General features: G+C 40.4%; 1 protein-coding gene across 2 annotated transcripts; it reads right to left on the bottom strand.

Moving 5' to 3' along the window:
* Positions 1-2: 2 nt before the first annotated feature.
* On the bottom strand, positions 3-21853 carry kdm5ba (lysine demethylase 5Ba). Of its 2 annotated transcripts, none has more exons than XM_034082590.1 (27): positions 21566-21853; positions 16917-16994; positions 16494-16616; positions 16174-16344; positions 15563-15730; positions 15173-15266; positions 14961-15061; positions 14692-14850; positions 14138-14257; positions 13339-13497; positions 11408-11589; positions 11078-11240; positions 10654-10773; positions 10161-10355; positions 9827-10008; positions 9120-9244; positions 8703-8853; positions 7272-7392; positions 6795-7150; positions 5504-5642; positions 5081-5260; positions 4828-4989; positions 3445-3864; positions 2766-2856; positions 2488-2675; positions 1523-1834; positions 3-1130 (listed from the first exon to the last, which is right to left on the bottom strand). In XM_034082590.1, exons 1-27 carry the CDS (start codon positions 21716-21718, stop codon positions 993-995), a joined length of 4551 nt encoding a protein of 1516 aa, XP_033938481.1. In that variant the 5' UTR covers positions 21719-21853; the 3' UTR covers positions 3-992. The 2 variants fall into 2 exon arrangements, with proteins under 2 accessions (XP_033938481.1, XP_033938482.1); XM_034082591.1 differs by having other exon boundaries at positions 15563-15688.
* Between the last annotated feature and the right edge of the window lie 998 nt (positions 21854-22851).

Below are 22851 nucleotides of genomic sequence, written 5' to 3'. Positions count from 1 at the left end.
CATATGGGAACAAATATTTTTTTTATTTTATAATGCAAACTGCAACATATTAATTATATTATTTACCGAAAGGAGCAAAAGGTCATATACCCGTGGCAATTAATCACACAGTGTGTTAAATCTAAGTCAACACAATATTTTCATCTAAACCATAAAAGGGAAAATCCACCCTAAAACAAAATGTACATTCCTTTGATGTCGGACAGTTCATTATTATTTTGTGAACATAATCGCAGGCTCACCCGGCGACAAGACTCTTGTTTCCCTCTGCAGACAGCGCAATAGGGAACCAGACTTTATGGTGAAGTCAATGATTTGTTAAAGGATATGGGCAAATATTAGGTGCTTACTTTTGAAAGTATTATATAAACAATCTCAGACAAACAGATGCTCTGGTTTCTGATACAAGTTCTGTTCACACATTTAAAATTGAACTGTGTAATATCATAGGATTCATAAAGTGAATTCTTCAGGGTTTTTGCTTCAAGAAGGCATTCTCTCAAAAAAATTCTGAGCACAAATATACCTCTGGTGAAAACTGAACCTCAATTCATCAGTTCAGTTATTGCTTGGATAAATAATATTTACTCTACAAGAGAAAGATAAGTTTCACATTGTTCAGATGTATGTAAAATAAAAAAAGCAGTTCTAAAATGTGACGTCAAATTGTCATTTTGTTTTTGGTTGAAAAATCCCTGCGCTGTTGAAACATTTTGCTGTTTTGTACATCTGCATCGAGTCTTGGAAAGTTGCAGAAAGGATTAGTTGATTGGCTTAAAAATCAGCCATGTGAAGAAAATCAGTGACAGAAGTCTTTTGTAACTCTGGAGGAAATAAAAACAGTAAATAGCACCAGGTTCACTAAGTTCATTAAGGGCAAGCCAGAAGGTAAAGGGGGAGAAGCAACAGGAGCACACAGAGTTCAGGTGTGCACGTTAAGTGCTACGGCTTGCAACAAAAACTGCTGATCCTTCAAAGTCACTTTTTGGTCTTCATTTCCCTCTGTCGAACTCTGGCTGTGTGCAGCTTATGCAAACATAGTCCTCTTTCTCTGCTCGGTCAGCAGAAACTCCAACACAAACCTGGTGGAACCACTGATTGCAGTTGCCGTCACACTGGACCCAGTTTACCTAAAAGCAAAATAATGAGAAAAAAACATCAACAAAACAACAACATAAATCAGTTAAAGACACCGACCATTAATGTAGTAGTGGTAGTAGTATGTATGTAGGCCGGTCCCAATAGATACAGTTGTTGTACAATATATTGTCGGACACATCATTGAGATAAACAACATTGTCACTTTTAGAAGATTTTATGCCAAAAACGCAATGTCCGCGGCATCATGTTGGCCTAAATAATGACTCGTATGTAAGAAAACACACATGTTACCACAACAGGCAATATTAAGGTCAGCAAAAATGATCACGGTCATGTCTATATTGTACAATAAGTCAATACCATAAACTTGTGACCGGTCTACGTGCTTGTAGTATATGTAGTTGACTGAAATAAAACAAACCTCGTCTCCCTCTGGCTCTCTGCACCACGGTGCAGCGCACAGCGAGAAGTCCTCATCCGAGTCTGAAGCGCCGTGGTCGGACACCGTGTGTGACGGAGAACACGTTCGCTTGGTTTCCTCGCTCCTCTCTACACTCCTCTCTTCGCTCCTCTCGTCGCTCTTCTCTTCGCTCCTTTCTTTGATCTTCTTGGATTTCTTTTTACGGAACTTCTTGGCCTTCTCGCTGTGCTGCGAGTCGGAGCTCTCCTTACGTCGCTTGGTCCTTTTGTTCTGACCGTTCAACAGCTCCTTTTTTACACTAGAAACTCCATTCTGTGTGAAAACATAAAAATGATGAGACTCTGAACAACACTAAGGCCTGCATTTAAACGCAATGCATTTAAACACAATGGATTTAAACACAATGCATGCAGTTGTTTGTTTTTATAATTTGTAGAGCAACACACATAGGTAAGGGGCCAACAGAACACATCTTCTGCCTTTTTAATACTAAGTGGTCTATTTAATGAAGAAAGATATATCGTTTCTGTTCTTAGTAGAGATGTTATTATTTATTTAAATTGTTGAGAGTCTTTACTATGTTATATATGCTAAAGTGTATTTGTGATTTGCGGGAGACAGTGGGTTTTGGTCTTTCTCTTTTTCCAGTAATAATAACTATTAACCATAGTCCTCTTTAGGGAACTGAGCACTGAGTAACGCGGTCAGGATTTTGAGGAAGAGCCAGATACTGAGCTCTCAGATTTTCATTTAACGAGAACAATTTCATTAGAAATATATAGGGAAATAAAAAAAATATATATAACATTATTGAGGTAAACATTCTTTGTGATATGTTTCTTACATCCTATTTTAATGAAATCAAAATATAAAAAACCTTTTTTAATCCAGGTCTCAGCCGGATAAATATCACAAAAACTACCGTGTGATTCAGAACAAGTAATTCTGCTGTGTTTGGTCGTTACCTTGTTGTGTTGGGGGCTCCCTCTCTGAGGCGGTTGGTCCGGTTCTGTGTTGGTCCCACAGGGGGAGCTGTGTGAGGGCGGGGGGGACAGTTTGTACAGCAGGTATCTGTACAGCTGCTCGGTTTCAGGCAGAGTGACCTGCAGCAGGAATCCCTCCACCATCAGCTCCTCCAGCTCCGGACCAAGACCTGTGATAAAGGTCGGAAAGTTTAGAGGTGAAATTAACAAAATAATTCAAGTATACAAAGATGGAAAGGGCTTGAAGCTTCAACACTGACCCTGGAGTGGAACAGACTGGTGATCCGTGTGGAGAAATGAACCGTTTATTTCCTGAGTCAGATGTGAAGACAGTGCAGGTCCAACTCTCCCCTGAAACACAAAACAATCATCTTTAGTATGCCGACAGTGAGGTGTGACAGGTGTGTCTGCATGGTGATGTCATTAATAAATCAAACAGACCCTCTGAAGAAGAGGTGGGGGAAAATCAATATAACATAGTTTGGCAATATTGTAACATTAAACGAACGCCAAGTATATATTTTATTATGTGAAGGATATGGTTTGCAAATACAAATGAATCTCTTTAGTTATAATTGCTTTTTTTAGTCAACTAGGTGCTAGTCTTTTCAGATGAGGTCAGCTGGATAGGCAGGAAGTAAGTCAAAACAAAGATGGAGACCACAGAAACTAATCCGAAACGCAACAAAAACAATATCTTATTAAAAAAGCAGACGTTGACAAACTGCACATTTGGCGGTTGAACATTGAATGAATCTCCATGTTATCACAATATTCAGCATATTGCAAAATGTATACACCCCAAAAATATCATAAAGTTAAGTATTATGATGATATTGTAAGGTTGGGCGTTTGATGATTTCCACTTCTACTCTGATGCTGAATTATATAATCAACAACAATCAAGACATTCTTCTATTCAAATATAAGAGTACTGACCGTCTTAGACACTTTCTCCAGCGCCCCCTCGGTGCAGGCCTGCTGAACTCGGTGCTGCCATCGCACCGTCCTCTCGATGAGGAAGCGCAGGGCATCCCCTTCTGGCAGCCGGACCCGGATCCTCTGCAGCGAGGCCAGCAGCGGCAGCACTTTGTCCAGCGGGGGCTTCCTCGACCGCTGGCAGAGGGGACAGAGCCAGGCCTGGCCGTACTCGAGGTCGGGGGGTGTTGTGACGCAGCCGCAGTGGAAAACTTCTCGACAAAGCTCACACTGCATCATGGCACCTGAAGGGGCCTTTTGGCAGATGCAAACACTAAGTGCACTACAGTTTTCAGCAGGAACGAACTTGAACTCATTGGAAGTACGCAGAGACAACAAGATCTCCATCTCCCTCTGGCGAACATCAGCAAGAGTGGCCATCTGTCAAGAAAGCAAAGGCAACTCATTAAAACAAATCACTTATGTCACATTACACTCTCATGACTAGGCCACAACCAACAATATCATTCATCAACGATTGATTTTCAAGTTATCTTTAAGATTATTCGCATAAAAAGGCCATAAAAATAGTAAAAAATCTCCATCCCATTTATTCAAAGACTATACATATCTTTAAATATCTTGTTGGCAAGTCTCCAACCGAAAGATATTCAGTGTAATCAAATATGAAACTGAGAAAATAAGGAAAGGCTCTCAAGGTTATATCACTACACTGTGTTGGTTTAGTTTCAATTATTTAAAATAAAACAATCATGTTTAACTGCTCACTTCTGAGGAATCCCTACTGCCCTTCGTTGCTGTGTGGCGGGCATATTGGTAAAAAAAAGTGCCTGCTCGCCCCTTAGGCTGTTTGGTCGTTTTTGGGGGGAGTAGATGTTGTCTGACCGGCAGCAAAACAGGACAGTTTTGTCACTACTTTCTCAGTCTTTTTTTTGTATTACTATAAATATTAGACTCAAATCTTATCTTCACAGCTTGAATTGAATAGTACTAGAGAGAGGAGGGGGAAGGGATTGAACCGGTAACATTAAGCTGTAAACTCTCTACCCCAGAGAGAAATATCCCATATAAGGTCATTTAGGGTCATTTTGGATTAATACAATAATTTAAGCCGCTGTATTAAGTGTGAAAGTCTAAGTGTGGTAGGCTTTTCAATGAGCAGACTCTAGGTCACCTGAACTTCTTGCAGTTCAAGTCACCTTTTATCAGCATAATAGAGTACGAATTTTAAGATGGTAAGGTTTCTTGCAAATTTAGAACACTTTTAACACAAAAGGGTACAGTTAGTATCATAATGCAGTTGCATTTATTATGAGAAATCTTAATATTCAGTTAATCTAACAGTCACACAGCTGTACTGAGAACAACAACAGCTCCACTCACAGCAGAGGCGGAGTCCTTGCTCTCACAGAGCGCTCTCTCCACGTCACAAAGGGACTCCAGTTTTGTTGAAGATTTTTTACTGATCGGTGTAGCATCTTTTGCTACTTTTTTTGTCCTCGACTTTGGATGTACAGTTCCTACATCACACCTCGGACAAAGCACCTGGAAACATAAAAGCATACAATATTAATTAGTCCTGTTAGAATTGGGACACAGATTTGAAATGAGAAAAAATATTAATATCTGTTTATACCTCAAGGAGAGAGAAAGGCGAGTTCTTCAGTAGGAATGTCTTGGCTGCGCTCTCCTTCCAGGTCTGAACGTCAGTGACGAGGGCCTCCAGCCGACTCAGCGGGTTGAGCCTTGCTGGGATGCCCTCCGCTCGGAGAAGCAGCTCAGAGAGGCTGTCCACCACAGGAATACGACCCCCGAGCTGTTAGCGTGCACACATAAGATTTATGACCCAAACTCAACCATCTCAGGCCAAGTTCTGAGTACATTCAGCACTGATCAAGTTCAACGGGCATCCAAAGGCACATTTGTAAATTATCTTATAATACTGCTATAATTTATATTTTGTTTAACATGGGTTTCCTTCCAAAGTTCTCTACTCTACCTTTTCAGTTTGGCCTCACCGCCCATTTATGAGTGAAGGGTATTTTGAAGTATATTTTACCTGAAGTGCTTCGGCTTCATTGAGCCATTTCCTGGCCTTGGTGACGACGTCCTTCAGCTGCAGACAGTTGGGCAGATACGCAGGGATGTTTTCTACTTCTTGTAGGGCATCCTCGAGCGTTTCTAAGCTGTGACATGGTCTGTGAAGAGACATGAGCACATGTTCAGGTTCTTTACAATATCTAATGTTCGAGTGTCACATAATTTCTCTTCTGTGTTGCAGTTTTGATTCTTAGTTAAAAAAAGGGCATCTTTTAAGGGTTTGTATACAGATCAAGTAACAGATCATATGAGTCGCTTGCTTGCTATGCCTGAATCTGGTTCCATACAAAATGTCTGTGTGGGTCAAGCACTGTCACAACACCATGATGCTCTTTAATTAACCGCATTAAAGCTTACTTCATGTTTCACTTGAGGTCTGATGCCATTATTTTAAAGTGGACCTATTATGCTATATTGGAAAAATATATTGTAGGGCCATACCTATACAAAACATGACTGAAGTTTTTTTGCTTAAAATACCAAACAGATCACCCATTGTAGCCATGGCTCATACTGCTCATACCCCTCTTTTGCAGCCCTGTTAGAGAAACACGGATTTTGGGTCCTTAGCTTAAAAAAAAAAAAAGAGGAGGCGGAGCTAATGCCTGATCAGAATTCTACCGGAGATAAAGTTAAATTCTGCTGTGATAAAAGGCCATCCTGTTCTAAACCACATCAAAGATTATTTCTGAAACAGTATGGGGGTCAAATGCTTTTTCTCTTGCGGGTTTATCACAAGGTGAGTTTTTATTTCCTGCTTTTTAAAAACACATGTGCTCTCCAGTACAGGTTAGCTCTGAGTGTTAGCGAGGCTTGCTCATGTAAACAAAGACAAGATTACGCCCAAAACACGTCAGGTATTGTTTCTGATAGCAACTTTCTGTGGGTCCTCTGCCGATTTGACGTCATATCGGCAGCAAATCTGTATCCGCTCGTTGTACCCCTGTTTTTAAAAGATTTGGGTACGGAGGAAAAGAGAGAGGGTTTTATTTTCTGACGCTGCGTGAGTTCCCCGACGCACCGGGGACACATATTTATGTATAAAAGACATCACAAAGTGCATTTTGCATGATAGGTCCCCTTTAAGTCAATCGGAAACAACATTTAGCAACTCCAAGTTCCTCTTATTGTCACTTAAGAACCAATATATGTGTGTGAAAATGTTTGAATCTGTGCTGGTTTTAATTTGTCTTATTTTGCTATTTTCACAACGTTTATGGGCTTCACCCGGTCCCCCTCTTTGTCCTCACCTGGCTTCCATGAGGCCGAGCACCCGCTCCTCCCACTGCTCCGACACGGTCAGCAGCTCCTGCAGACGAGCCATGGCTCTCTCCACGGAGCTGTGAGGGGCCAGGCCCACCCCCTGGTCTATCAGCCTCCTCATGGTGTCCAGGCAGAGGCTTTCTGTCCGGCTGCTGGCTGTCTGCACGGCCTCCAGCCAGCGGGCCTGCTCCAGCCTCTCCCTGAGGAGGGGCAGCTGGGGCAGCTCCACGTCCAGGCCCAGGCTCACGTCCAGCAGGTCCTGCAGCTCCGCCGGGCTGGGAGCCTCATCAGAGAGGAGACCCTCGCTGCGCTGCTGGAAGTCATCCACCCGGGTCAACAGGTCCTGGAAGTCACATTCAAGAGGCATCAGAGACGGATATATGACTGCTTAGACTAGCCTCAATTCAACATCATTGATATTTAAGATTCAGGCAGCCATGTAAACACAATCCAAGTTTACTCACCTTCAGTAAAGGAGCCTGTCGGATGTTGCAGGGCAGGCTTTCGAACTGTCGGACAAAAGACCTCAGCTCCTCAACAGTCAACTCGTTTTGGCTTTGAGACTTTCCTCCTCCTGAACGATACCTGACATAAAAAAAGAAAAAGTTCAACAAATCTATAAAACCATCATCAAAATGACATGATTATCTTCAACATAACATAGGATTTCAAAAGTTTTTTTTAAATAGTTTATACATTATTCGAATAGTAGATAGGATTACTTAAAATATAGTACTTTATATATATTTCATCTTTTTTCCCTTTAGACCCTTGTGGTGTATTCTTAAAAACCCTTACCCTTACCCACCCCCCATTTTCCCTCTGCTGGTCTATGGCCTTGTAGAGGGTAACGGGGTACAGAGTCGCTTAGATAAGCGGGGGAGTGCATCTGACGAAGAGATAGGTTGTTGTGCTCTGTATCTCTGTTTCTTATCCTATATCTAATAGAACTGCTCGGGTCTTGATAGATTGAGTGGGGAAGTTCATGAGATCTTTCTAGAGGGTTATCAAGAATAACTTTGATCCAATGACCTTTTCCCTCTCTGTCTGTGTATTCTCTTGTTCCGATAAACCCAGCCAAATCTTTTTTCTTGTTTTGTATCTATATCTACGCCGGGATCCGGAGTCGAGGCTGATCCTCTTGCTGTAATCCTGTGTCTTGGATCCTCTATCCTGAGTTCTGGATTAAGTCGTGGACTTCGGGTCGTGGCTGAACCTGTCTCTGCGGTCCTGCCTTGGGTCTCGTCATGCTGCTTCCCTGATGGCTTCCTCAGGATTGTAGCTGACATCCTCGTGGATTCATCTTCTTATTACAGACACATGCATTTCCTAACATTCGGTCTATATGCTGTAAAATGTATTATCTCTTCGATTTACACACGGCATCTATTGCACGTCTGTCCGTCCTGGGAGAGGGATCCCTCCTCTGTTGCTCTCCCTGAGGTTTCTCCTATTTTTTCCCCTTAAACTGTGGGTTTTCTCCGGAAGTTTTTCCTTGTACGATGTGAGGGTCTAAGGACAGAGGGTGTCGTTTTTCTCATACTGATATTCTGAACAATCTGTGCTGTTGTATTTGCTGTAAAGTGTCTCTACTGTAGGCTATTTTTATTATATGTACAGCAAAAACTTGATTTGATTTTATTTGAACAGCTGAAATAAAAAAAAACATAATATCCTCAAACTGCAATGGTGAAACCTTAAAATACAGTAAAATAACACCGAAAACCTCATACAATGATTGGATGGAGTATTTACAATTATAAAGTAATTTAAAAACACAAAGACAGAGAAGTATCTTAACTTAAAAAGATCACTCTACCGGTTCATCAATATTCGATTAAACAATGTGGATGTGATGCATTATGAAAAGAATGTCAAGCCTCTCAATGTGGCACCTTGTCTGTCTCTTTCCATTGAGAAGCTGTTGGGCCATCGCAGCAACTTTATCAGCTTCTGAGGCGATGACACGCAGCTGATCCACGAGGCTGATCTGTGGGAACGCCTTCGTCTCTGCCTGCTCCACCAGGCCGTGAAGCTCTTCCAAACCTAACCAGAAAGCAATACAAACTTTTAAATAATATAAAATATAAGGTGCAGTCATATAATACAGCTTGGCTGGCTCACAGTAGGTTTAATACAATGGTGTGAAGCATTTGAGATCATTTTAATACACAATTCTACAAATATATATAGGTCATGTAGTTTTTAGACATTTTGAATTGGAAATGTAGACAATAATACCTTTAAAATTAGATGGATATACTCGGGATAACTGAGTTTTGTATAACGGAATATTTAATACTTTGTCTTACCTCTTTTCTTGTCTCCTTTGTTCTCCAGGATGTCCTGCACACTACAGAGCCACTCTTTATAGGACTCTGCGCGCTGCGTCACTGATGCCATCATAGAGTACAGCTCATCCATTTTGAACTTGTAACTGCACGGAAAGACAAAACACGATTTAGAAAACACAATTTGTACTGTAAGAGCTATCGGGATAAGGTTGTTTTAAATCTTATATTTAGATTAAAGTGTAATAAAAATGCCCATTTGGTTTCATGGAACAATTGTTTTCTCTTTAAATCAGTGATAGAATAATTTACATTGCAGACAAACATTCAAAGTCTGGCTAGTTTTTGCTGATACATAGTAAGTGCCTCAGTTTAAAGTTACATTATTTTACCCTTTATCAACACCATCTCAGCAAAGCTGCCCATTTCAAGTTGGATTTTCTTAATATTGTTGAGGTTGATGATTTATTTAAGAACAATTGTCAGAAATATAAAGCAACTGTTATTCGGTTCGATTGTTTTTCCTGAATTAATTCATTTAAATGTACAGAAAAGAACAAAACAAAAGTTACTTTAAGGAATACATTTGGAAATAACCTGATACAAGTAGCATTTAGCATTCAAGACTTAGCTTTAATTGATGCAGATAATTCATAAAAGTAGTAATAACACACACAAGATAAATTCAGCAGCGGTGTGTTTAGTTGTTGTGGTTACTGGAGACTCACTGGAGTATCATGTTGCTATGAGGACAGCCGCAGAGGTGCCGGGCGTGGTGCAGACAGACCATCTTGCCAGGACTGCAGGCACAGGTGATGCCAGACAGGTAGCAGGTGGTCCGACACTTGCAGCACTGCCGCCCCTCGTCTGGGAGCACTTCATAATCCACCTGTTGAGATTGCACCACACCCTGGGGAAAACAGATCACAGTCGTTAGAGCTGCAGAGAGTTAGGAACTACACAGGAAATCTCCTTCAGAAGTGTAAGGCTTTCTCGAATGGATCCTTTTGAATATCTATTTTCAACTATAAGAATGGGTGGACATAGAAATAAACTTCTTACCATCTTGTCAATCTTCCCTCTGAGTTGTTCTTCCTCTCGGACCATCACGGTCATCTCCTTCTGCACCGCTGACGCCAGCTCCACATCCATCGTGTCTGCTTTGCACGCCATGTTACAAACCATCTCGTCATGCGAGAAGACGCAGTACCTGCTCAGGTCGCGATAGTGAGACACACACTCGCGGCCGATGGGCATCTGTCAGGACATATAGAGACCAGTGAGTTTAGTCTGAACTTCAAAATCTGATGTTTATCCAATATGATCTGTGTCTATAAAATAGTTTGTAATAGGCTGCATCTTGACAGGGAAGGTGCTACACAAATAAAATCAACAATTTACAGCTTTTTCACCACTTTGGTTTTAAATCCCACATATTTCTTTACAAAAAACTAAAAGCATTCAATATGATTAATCACCATGACTTTGCAGAAGTATAAACAAAATATCTGATATTGTGAAAACAGAGAAATCTTTTTCCAGTGAGTTTTTTTACCCAGTCATTGGTGCAGAAGTTAACAGCTTCAGCGAAGTTGAAGCCCTGGTTGAACCCACTGTGGTAAGCTCTGGGGAAAGTGATGACAAACTCTCCTGCACATTGGTTTGTGCGATAGATCTAGTAATGGGAACAGCAAGAAAAGAAAAGACGTAAGGGTTTGACAGTCCACGTGTTTCAATTATCCTTAGTATTTAGGATGAAACAGAGACCACGTTGAATCCTATAACCTCTATACGGTAGTTTGATTTGATAATGTATTAATATAAGATTTTAATAACAACATATTTACATTGTTGATACAAGAGGAGCATTATATTTGGTTTATAGTAACCGTCAACACACTTAGTAGGTAAAGATCTTGCTTTGTTTCAGACAGTTAAATGCTATGAATAATAAACGAGTGAGAGTGAGAGCAGGTTACCGGGACGCCGTTGTTCATCAGCGTGTTGGGGTTCATGATGGTGACCAGCTGGTGAAGGAGGTCGGGCTGCGACTCAAACAGCTCCGGTGCCAGGTTCTTCATGACAGACTCCAGGTGCTCTGCAGCGTAACCTGGAGCCCCATACCACGTCTTCGGCTCCCCCCTGCAAATACGGTCAAAACACTCAGTAAAAACAGTTCAAAAGCATAGACGCACACATTTATTGGAAGAATTATTAAATCTACACAACTGAATTTATTGTTAAAGTATCAAATTACTCCCCAAGAGAGAACTTCTACGTTAAAAGGACTACAATAGAGTGCACTCTACCAGTGGAGGTAGTTGATGGAGTAGCTCCAGTGGTCCTCGATGTGCCAGCAGAAGGAGGAGAAGCACATGCCCACATAGAGCCAGGGCAACTTCATGCCACAGATGTCGGCTGTAATGTGAGTCAGCACGGAGGAATCCAGCACCGGCATGTTGTTCAGGTTCCAGCCGCTGCTCAGGTAATGCTGCAGGTCACACACAGGTCTCAATATCCACTTCAATTCTTATTTAAATAAAGCTTTCTCCAGCGGGCATTAGAGTGATTACACTGGTAAAACTGGTCATATTGTTGTTACGTTTCCCAGCAACCAGACAAGAAAAACCCGACAACATTCCAATGTTATTTTTGTTTTGATTATCAATATTTGTGTAGGCAGTGTTGGAGAAGTATTCCAATCATTGTCTTCCATTCAAAAATACTCAATCAGAAGTTGAAGTAGTCCATTTCAAAACTTATTAAAGTAAAAGTACAAAGGCATTAGAACCAAATATAGTTAAAGTACCAAAAGAAGCTTAACCTATATACATATATCATAATTTATTATTAACTTACAAATGTTACAGTTACAGTCCACCATTGATCGGGGATAGCAGGGTATATGCAGGAATCCTGAAGTCAAATTTAATACCTGTTAAGACCTTTTTTAAGACCCTTTCCATACATTTTAAGACCTCATCGCAACTTCGAGTTCTAACCGGTTACATTGGCGACACACTTTACCTCACATTTACTATATTGATTGTAAGATAGCACAACTAAACAGAGTGCAGACAGACTACTGAAGCCTCCTCTCCACATGAACTTCAACCTCTCTGTGAAGGTCAGGTTTAATGCAGTATGCTGCTTTGTTGCTTCTGTACTCTGTGCTCTTTCATTCCAGTAAAACTCCTCAGAAACCATTAGAAACCAGTATTTGACCAATAAACAAAACAATTGACAAAACTTTGAACTATATTAAACTTTGGTGAGCTTCAGCCATATAGGAGCTCTCTCACAAATACCCAGGGGTTAAATTGGGCTGGGGCTGTCCGGGGCTAAGCCCGGCACATAGGACGATGCTCTGACGTCATCACCCTCACACATATGTCATATGTTTACAAAAAACGATAATGTTAAGACTTTTCTCGTTCTTATAGACTATATTTAGGGTCGATATGTGTTGACCTTACTTTAAAATAGCAGATCTCTGTGACCGGATATAGTTTGGCTTGGACCCCGGCTCCACGAGGACGCATACAGTAAAACGCATACGCAAAAAAGTCTTCCGTTCACACGCATTCGATTCATTAACGTGTCCGTTCACACTAGACAGCTGGAAATGCTGGAAACACTGTAGTACATATGCCAGACCTGTAAGTGGCGCTGCTGTCGCCACAAAATACACCAAAAGCAGCGAAGAAGACCCCGGAGCATGGTTGCCCTTCTGTTTATTCTCCGCGGTGGACGGCGTATTCTCCTGCTGTATATCTCTCAGGTAGTCCACCAGCAGATGAACCCCCCCCCCCCCCCCCCACCCCACAGAGCGGAGCAAGGCAACGACACTTAAAATAAGAAGCAGCATTTTATGGCACGCTATGCATGGGGCCACCTTGAGAGGGTTTCCCGACATGTTGTTTCAGTAAATTAAAGGGTGTTTCATGTTGTCGTTGCTGTGGACCTTCTTAATACCTTGGAAAATGCCGTTTAATAGCCTTAATTTTCGCTAAATTGATTTATCCACTTTTAATACTTTTTAAGACCCCGCGGACACCCTGGATAGGCATGTCTATTTTATACAAACGTTCCCCTTTATAACCCAATAACGATGTTCATAATGATATGTTTTTCATTTCCAGTAATGTTCAATGAATTTAGTTAAAGACACCAAAATATGAACCGTTAATATTTTCTGACCTAAAAACACTTAGTATACATCATGCCAGACAGATTGTACCTTATCCTCAGGAGAGACTTCGAAATGGCTGGTGGTCAAAGGGAAACCACTCCCAAACTCCTTGGAGGCGATGTCTGCTCCGTACTCCACAGTCACATCGTCCTCGATGGTGCTGACTAGACGCCAGAACTCCTTCTCCACCAGCTCAGTGGGAACCATCTGAAACACACCGGGAGACATGGTGTGGTAGTGAGAACTAGTCCAGCAACCAGAGCTCATCACAAGATCAGAGAAATCAAGAGAAGTGTTCCTGTGTTATCACTGTTATCGCTGCAACACGTCAGAATACATCTGATGGGGCTCATGACAAGAATGTCATCTTTTTCACCAAGCAGTCTGAATGTTTTTCATCTTATGTTGAACTTTAAGGGTTTGGTGTTGTATTCAGGAGTTTGGCTGGAAAAATAATCGACTTAAACTTGTTGCTCACTGACTTATCTCCCCTAGGGTTAGGGTTAGGTTAGGGTTGTTCACAGGGTGTGTGTGTGTGTGTGTGTGTGTGTGTGTGTGTGTGTGTGTGTGTGTGTGTGTGTGTGTGTGTGTGTGTGTGTGTGTGTGTGTGTGTGTGTGTGTGTGTGTGTGTGTGTGTGTGTGTGTGAAGGGGGAGCAACATCAGATAAGACAAACAGGACTCTGTCTTATCAAAGCATTCTTGTGTAAGATAAAAAAAAGTCATAAAAACAGAAGACACAGAGAATTTAGGACTTTTTTCCCTCAAAGACCTCCCGCAATCTGCCTTATAAATTAGTAGAATAATTTAAATCAATTGGATATGAATTAACCAGTGATGCAAACTCACATGAACTGGCATGTTGAAATAATCCGACTTGAAGGAATCTGCCATGTCTCCAAAAGACTGGAGGGTGTAGCTCCTGCTGGCCTGCTCGAAGCCAAAAGCGACAGCAGGCTTGCCACATTCCTGAAAAAGAAAAGAAGAAGATGAAAAATAAAGTTAAACTATAACTACTGCATTATGGTGGAATGCCTTCGCCAAACAGTCAGTTCACATCCTTGTCTTTTCAAAATGTCATCACAGTTAGTCATTTATTTTAAATTGTCACAATATGAACAAATGAGTTAAGACCACAATTGTATTATGTGAGATCACTAATGTGCGCGGACATTTATCCACTAAAGTCTAATCAGTTCTTCCTTGAGCCCAAATATGAGAGAAATCCCTCCAGATGTTCCTGAGATATCACCTTCACAAGAACAGGGCTTACAGACAACTGGAAAACATAAAAACACTCGAGAGTTGTGTACAATTCAGGAAGAACTCGTAGATGATTATTCTCTTGGTTCCAATTAGGAGCATCTCTGCCAGGATTGAGTTCCCCCTGCGCTGCAGCTCACCTGAGCCAAGCACTTGGGGCATCGCCAGTCTCCTTTGGGAACGTCGTGGAGGGGGGGGATCAGACAGAAGATGTGATAGCTGTCATCGCAGCCGTCACACAGCAGCAGCCGGTCCTCAGCAGTATCGTTGCCACAAACCATGCACATGTACTGGTCCACCTGAGGAGACCGCACAATTGAGATCAAAGCTTTAATGTGTGATGTGCAATTGCATTTGATGTGTTTGTTGGAGTCTAAGCTAACACTTAAATGCAAAACGATGCACTTACTTTACTGGAAGGAGGTTTCTGGTCTAATACAGTTTCTCCATAAACTGTTGGATCCTCATATTTAATGGGCTCCCGTTTCACCTCAGGGACTGCCATCCGCACTGAAACACAGAGGACGGATTAATGAAGGCTTTAAGATTCTCCCACACAGTCTGTCAGAAATAACCTCTTTTCCTCTATACACCGAGCATTACAGCTTGCTTTGTTCTCACCAGGTTCATGTTTGCCAGCATATGTTCCCATCCTCCTCCTGAGATTTGGACGATTCTCACAAACTTCCCCTGGTTCGGTTTTCACACAGCCTCTCTGTCGGAGTCACAGTGAGAGTCAGAGAGAAACAGACAGAGAGAACAACATTTGCACTGATTAAAGGATCCTTAAAATATGAGGGATACTATTTTAGACTATACAATGGTGTGAAAACAAGAGGTTTGACTATTAAAGTTCAAAACAGATGGTTGTCTGTCAAAGCCTACCCATGTGTATGTTGCATTTGAATATGAAATGTGTCTAAACATCTAGATGTACACACATTTGCATATCATACACATACTATTATATGCACGGCATAAGTTACAGTGTCAGAGAGAGATGGGACTCACTTCTGATTTCATGCGTTTGGCTCTGCGAGCGATGCTGCAGGTCTCCTGGGGCTGCACCGACTGCCGCTGCGGCAGGTCGTGAGGGGTGTACTCCTTATCCTTAGTATCGTTGGTCAGGGTGGCTCTCTGCAAGGAGGAAAAGGTTGATGTGAAACTTCTTTCAACCTGCTGTTAAGGTCAACGAAAAAACAAATTGCACACTGAGAAACATATAATAGGTATCAATATGACATCCTCCCACCATTTCCTTAAATACACCTCATTAAGCAAGACATGTGGAAGTGTAGAGCATCTTTGTGAAACAGTGTTATAAAAACTATGACCAAATATATTTGTGATATTTCTTATTTTCCATGACTAAGATAAGACAACTATTTTAAAATATCAATGTTAATGAAATAAAACAAGAATAAAATGTAGTTTAAAAAATGTAAAACAACAACTACAATATTTTTCCCCATAGCTGTGCTTTGGGTGCACAATCGTGTTGATGTTTCGGCTAGTCTAGATTGATTGAAATGTTGTATAATTATGTGGACTTTACCAATACTGAGTGTATTGAGCTGGTAGAGAAAGAGTTGGGAATGAATAGTTAGAGATATGGGACGTACAGGCTGATTGTCTCCAGTCTGGAACAGGTTGTATGGGTAGAGGATCCTCTCATAGTGGGCCCGCAGGTGAGAGCCGATAGCCTTCCCCGGAGCAAAGCCCATCTTGACGGATATCTTAGTCCAGCGCCGCTCTCTGCACACGGCATCGAAGCCTCCCTCCTCATTTACCAGCTATGAAAAAAAGAGAAATGACCCATTTAGTCTCCATGCGGGAGAGGTGGTTTTATATCCACATGTAAACACACACTTCATTGTGATTGCATACACAAATACACCTTTATAGAGTCCTGATTTCAAAGCCAGCCCAACTTTTCACGCACCCTATTCAGCTGGTAAAGATCCAAAATCTTTCTCTCCACATGAGGGATTTTCAGGGTGCATCCTTGAAGCTCCCAGAACTTCGCTATTTGATCCAGGAAGTTGAGCTTTACTCTGGTCTGAGCCTAAAAGCAGAGAAAAAGAAAAGTTAAGATTGCGTATTGAACATGTTCTTATGTAGTTCTCAACAAGGACAACACACAATCTATACAGCATAACAAATATTTACAAGATATTTATAAGCTGTATATTGTTTGAACATTCCCAAACAAGGTAAATGTAATACAACGAGTGAAACATTGTTGAAATGACTTAAAATGTAAAGTGAAAGAATACAATTGAAAAAATTACAATTGTTTTATTCACTCCAAATTCAATTGTTTGCATTTTGTGGATATCATTTATTATTAAAAAAACGAATTTACCTCCAATTCATTAAGTCTTTGTATCCGTGGTGTGAATTTCAGTCTGTCAACATCACAGGCAAATGGTGGCTGCCATTGCTGGGAGAAAACAAAAAGGTAAACAACATTTTATTAAGCAAAAAGATGACATCAAATCTTTAAACAGAATTCTTTGTAATTTCATTTGTTCATCAACAGTATATCATGTGATACAAGGCCCCAAGGAGATGAGTAGTTTAAATAAAATCACTCAAAACAAACCTACTTCCGAGATAAGGCTGGTATTATTATAGTTATTTGTTTTTATTAAACAGTCCCATGAAAACACCTTTCCTTAAATAAATATAAAACTATTCAGAGAACTAGGCTTTTCTTTTTATTTAGAGAAATATATTTGAGCTGTTGCTTTCATTTTATATTTGTAAAAATACTTAAAAATCTAATACTTAACAGACGATAGCCACAGTGCACATCCAAGAGAGTGCAGTTAGCTAGTAAACCAACAGACTCTTATTAAAGGCAGACGTACAGGAAGTCGTAGCGTGTCGTCGGTGTGAACACGCTGTGCACAGGGAACCATGCTGCGCAACATGGATAATCTAATAATGGTTGATTAAATGTTGACAATTAGATTGCACACATAAAACTAGAGGCAAAACTGGAGACTTTCAATGAAACTGTCCTATTTATCAATACATATACATAATTGTCAACGGAATGCAATTCCATGAAACATATAATAATATATATTCTTTTGTTGCCGACTGTCTTATGAAAAGGACCTAACTACGCAAACGTAACCCCGTCATCTGTCGTACTGACAGACTAAACAGCAACAGGTCTGATGTTAAAATGCTTGCACAATTTATCAAAACAAACCAACTCACACTAGACTCCACAACTTCCTGCGACACTAGTGAGCATGGGGGCCCCGAGAGGCCGCAAGATCATCTCAGTTTTACATCATAGAATGTGAGATACCACATTCCTGCCGATGGGTCACCAGAGAGAGTATTTACAGAAGAATTCAAAACAACCTGAGAAGATGTGTCCTTGTCAGGAAGTTGAAAATGGTATATGGTGACCTAGTTATTTCCTTTGGTAGCTAAAGAGTTGTTGTTTGTATTAACACAACTCTAATCATGTTAAATCTGAATAATCCAGCTATTTCTTCAAAGATCTCCAACATCACACAGTCGTTTCTGACACTGTGGCACACACAGAAATGTTAATCTCCGAGATAAGTTTCAGGTTTCGGATTCGCCCTTCAAACAGCATGTAAGAATCATTCTCAGCTGACGGTGCATTCGCCAGTTTCACACCGTTTCAGATGTTTTCAAAAACACCAACGTCTAAATAGGCTAAATGGCCTTCCACTGGATGTTTGGTTATTTAATGGCTCAGATTCTGGGCTCAGGAAGGTGTATTTAAAAAACCAGGCCGCATCGTAAATACCAATCCAAATAAGATGACCTGAAGTGGCTCGTATCCGCAATGTTGGCAAGGTACATATTTTAGATTATTTCTCAAAAGCAATGACTAAAACCTTTATCTACAATGTTTATTAGAAATAACTTTTATTAGATTACATTTTAAAGCTTTCATTTACTCTTAGTTCAGTGTCATTTAAGGGGATTCATTAACGTGTTATTACATGTGTATAGTAACTGAATAATGTTATTAAGTTTTCATTCAAATCACCAAGCTCACATCTTAGAGCCAGACTCCAACTGACATTACATTGTGTTGAAAAGTGAACGAGCCAAATTGGATGTTTAAACTGATCATGTGACTGAGGTGGCCTCAAAATCAGGGGGCTCCAGCTCTGAATCTCACTCAGACTTTAACCATCACAGTACATCTTAATGGGAACAGAGGCATATAGTTATTTTTGTTTAAACTCAACATGTTCTTATAACTGACCATCTGCTGCATGCCAAGTTACTGTGTGATTAGAAGCCTAAAATGTTGCACACAAGATTTACTGGGCTGGTCTGGTCAGGCTCTTTTTCTTACGATGGAAACGCTGGTCAGAGTAGGAGCAACAATGGCCGCATTAACACAACCTTATCGTCTGTTGACAAAGCTGGATTAGAACCACAAATGCCCTGGCACAAAAGAAAAACAATCACTTTAAAAACATGTGGAAATTTTTTCTTTTTTTACTGTTCTTCAAATATAAGCATAACCACACTAGTTAAAAGTGTAATTGCAATTTTGTTGTTGGTGTGTAGAGAACCACAAAGAGCTCTAAGATAAAAAAAAAAAACATGTGCATATGTGCTACTAACATCTACAGTCAAAATGTGAGCCGTGCAAACCGTGGAGGAAATACTGTGCACTTTCTGAGTGTGCAGAAATCACTGATAGAAGACAGGTTGTGGTGTAATGGCTTCTTCCCTTTAAAAAAACAAACTATTTTTGTTTATGCTAGAGACAAAGGAAACAAAGAAAATGAGATCTCAGGCAAGATCAATTCTAAAACACAGAGGATGTTATATTTACACTGTGTGAACCTTTCCATACAAGCCTCCAGCGTCCTCTTTATAAAAACACAAAACAAACTCAAAACACCTACAAATGTGCTTTAGTAGAAATACACTCATGCGCCCAGATGCACAGTGCTGAAGGATTTAAGATCGTTTATTGGTTTTGTTTTGCCCACACACCACCCTGCAGCCAAATGTTGGTCTGGATGTTCAGTAGAAAATGCTGGTGCATGACATGGTAGACAAAGGTGCTTACACAGTGTGGGACAAATGGTTAGGTTTTAAATTGTGATTTTCTTTTCTCTTCTTTTGATACAAGTTGTTTTTTTAATACCAGTATAAACACTCAGGAGGAGAAGAAGCAGCAGGCCTCTTGTTTGAACTTTTGGGCCATGCTGTTTTTTTACCATATGGTATTAAGTTTAAGAACCTTCATTTTAAAACCCCTCATAAAGATGCCATTGAACACAAACGGCTTGCTGTGATGGCTTTAAAGCTTTTCAGGCTGGAGTGGTAGGCTATAACTCCGCCACCTCTTCATGATAATCAGAATCCCTTTATTCGTCCCACAGAGGAGATATGTACATTTGATACAGCAAGAAAAGAGCCAAACAGCTTAATATTACCCAAGAAGCATGTATTTAAAAGTATTAAAAGATACAAAATTAAAAAAGAAAAATTGCACAATTTAAAAAATACAAAAATGTATTTATAAAGACATTTTGCACTAGTCCAAATAGTGCCGTAAATAGGAAACCAGCACCCCCCGGTCTCCCGTCTATCCCATGTGAAGCGACTATCAGCTCCAATCTTTGCTCAAAGCCTTCTTTTGTTTACATTAGTTGCACACTTTCAACCGTGCATTTAAATGCAAGTTTTCCTTTTGGACAAGCAAACACCAAGCAGTCCCCCTCATCTATCCTTTTGTGGGTTGTAGTTCAGTTCAACTCTGCAAAATGAGTTTTTACAGCTACTTCATTATATAAAGATGAACCTAATGTTAACTGATGGCAGACTACATACAAACAGGACCCTCATGTTTTTAAACTGAAACATTGCCAGCCAATATGATATCAGTCATGGCAATTACATTGTGCTCATTTAAAATAATTTCTATTGTGCATTGTATTTTCATGTACATTTATTTTTACTAGATATGCATGTTTAATATTTTAAAGGACAGACTTTGTACAATAAAACCAAAGACAAAATTAAACAATAAGGTATTATCTGTTATATAATTGAATTCAGTATAATGTGCCCTTTATCTAATTTGCGTGGAAGCTTGGACACACCCTTGAATAAGCATCTTCCCTGTTCCATCAATATCAGAAATAAGGAGATCATTTAAATTCTGTCCATTGTGGAAATTACTTTATCTGTCCTGGGAAAAATTACACTCGTTTAAGGGAGATGTGGCAAAAATAATGCTTCAATTTGGAGGAAAAATATATACATATAATAAGTCCGGGAGTTGTTTCATCATAAGGTTATTCGGAAAGTTATCTCCCAAAACAACGTTGTCAATAGTGTAAAAATAACCGTATTTAAGTGTGTTTCTGACGGGATAAAGCTAAAAGAACCAGAGTGTCCGTGGAGCCCAACGCGTCTCTCCATACACAGAGGGTCACCGTGCACGTACGTGACGTTAGACAACTGCAGCTTTATAAGAGGCCTGATTAACGATCGCTAGGTCACCTCATACTGGCTAAATCCATTAAATCCTGTTTGTAAAGTTGTGCTTTACATTCAACAAACTGTTCAAAAGCAGTGGATACGTTATTAGTTTGAATCTTGGTGAGCCGATTTCCGTGCGCCCAGTCCAGGAAGCGTTTGATACTAACGTAAACACTTTCCATTATATTTACATACAGCCAAACTTCAGCGTTTTTATTTATTTTTTACAAATAGTGCCCAGAAAGACGGCTGTTTTACTAAACACATGTCTGTCTTCTCGTGGGTTAAAAACTTCATCCGAATTATTAGTATGAGAGTGCCTCACTATGGTTGTCTCAAACACAACAGTCCGAGCTCCGGCTAGCTGTTAACTCGGAGCCGCAATCCGCCATGTTGAAAGCTGTCTAAAAACACAACTTTGCCTTCTAAATTATCCACCGCAGCTGAGAGCAAAACACAAAGCCAGAAAAAGTGTAATAACTGTCAACATGTGTAAACACTCACCGGTGGCGGGCGCACTTTGCAGATGCCAGTTTTCTCTGCAATGGGTCGTATTTTGTTGATGTACGCAAAAGGGTCGGCAAATTCCTCCCAGCTGGGCTCAAAAACAGGGCACTCCGGAGGGGGAATGAACTCATTCAGCTGTGGTTGAGTCATCGTTGCATCTTTGTTATGACTGTAAACTGAAATGTTTTCAAAAAGCGCCTGATGTATACTCGCTATTAATTTCTAGTCTTTCAGTTCATGTCCACTCATTCAACTCAAAGACGAATTATCTAGTTGGAGACGAGAGGTGACAGCCGGAGACTGTGTTCATCCGCTCAAAAAAGTAGACACACAAATTCTACTGTCATTGTACACCCAGTGTGTGGTTTTATCGCACGCAAACATAGTGTTTATACACCATTACTAATGCTAATGCTGATTAGGTGCATATTTGTTTTTACTACCCAAATAAAGCTCGTGGATATCTGTTTGAACCAGTTAAATGTATGTAGGTCATATACTATTGAGAACACACATTGAACGTAATTTAAATGTACTTATATGTCATCCTAAATACAGTTAGGTAGAGTTAGCTCTCTAACAGTAGACACTTTGGGGGCACAATACTTAAAATACGGATTATTGTAGTGTATTGGTTCCGTGGTCTCCTATCAGATGATTGCCCTCCTTTGGGTGAGTTTGATTTGTTCACCCTGCTGGCACGCAGGTGTACTGTGTTGAGTTTCACAAAAGAAGGGATTATACGTATTCGGCCCTTCCCTACCCCGCCCGGCTAAACCGAAATAATAGATGTATCAGACGGTACAATGGGTTCCCTAATCAAACACACCCACTAGATCGATGCGCGCAGACCGGAACTTCGTTTTTAAATGGTCTAGAGGAGCACGTTGATTGGTAGAGAAGACAGTATATGTTAATACTTCAGCTGTTTCTGTTTTAAACATACACATTTTTAATTAATTCAGTTACACTTCCCAGATTGTTTTTATTTGAGCAGCAGTTGTTTCTTCTGCTCTACCACAGATTTGAATGTCCCTGTTCTCTGTTTCGTCTGAACTTCCTCTTGGTTGATTTTGGAGTTGGACTGACTATAATGGGCACATATGACAGGTGTCTTTCAAGGTCAAGTGTACATATTTAAAGGTAATTAGGATCACACAAAAAAAATTATATTACAAGTGCTGTAATATAAATATATTTTAAACTTAGCTTTAAGTTTGTCCGATTGGGATCAAACGTCTTTTTTACAACGGAGAAATTGCCAAGAATAAGCAGCAATACAG

The sequence above is a fragment of the Pseudochaenichthys georgianus genome, chromosome 5, assembly GCF_902827115.2.
Source record: "Pseudochaenichthys georgianus chromosome 5, fPseGeo1.2, whole genome shotgun sequence".
NCBI lineage: Eukaryota > Metazoa > Chordata > Actinopteri > Perciformes > Channichthyidae > Pseudochaenichthys > Pseudochaenichthys georgianus.
This window is presented reverse-complemented; position numbering and strand designations above follow the sequence as displayed.

What these genes read in the sequence shown, in the direction of transcription:
- kdm5ba (XM_034082590.1), bottom strand. Translation starts at nt 21,718, where the DNA reads ATGACTCAACCACAGCTGAATGAGTTCATTCCCCCTCCGGAGTGCCCT. An exon ending in ATTTCAACATGCCAGTTCAT is followed by an intron (nt 13,498 to 14,137) that starts GTGAGTTTGCAT and finishes GGTGTGTTTCAG; the next exon opens with ATGGTTCCCACTGAGCTGGT. An exon ending in GAGAGCCAGAGGGAGACGAG is followed by an intron (nt 1,131 to 1,522) that starts GTTTGTTTTATT and finishes TTTTGCTTTTAG; the next exon opens with GTAAACTGGGTCCAGTGTGA.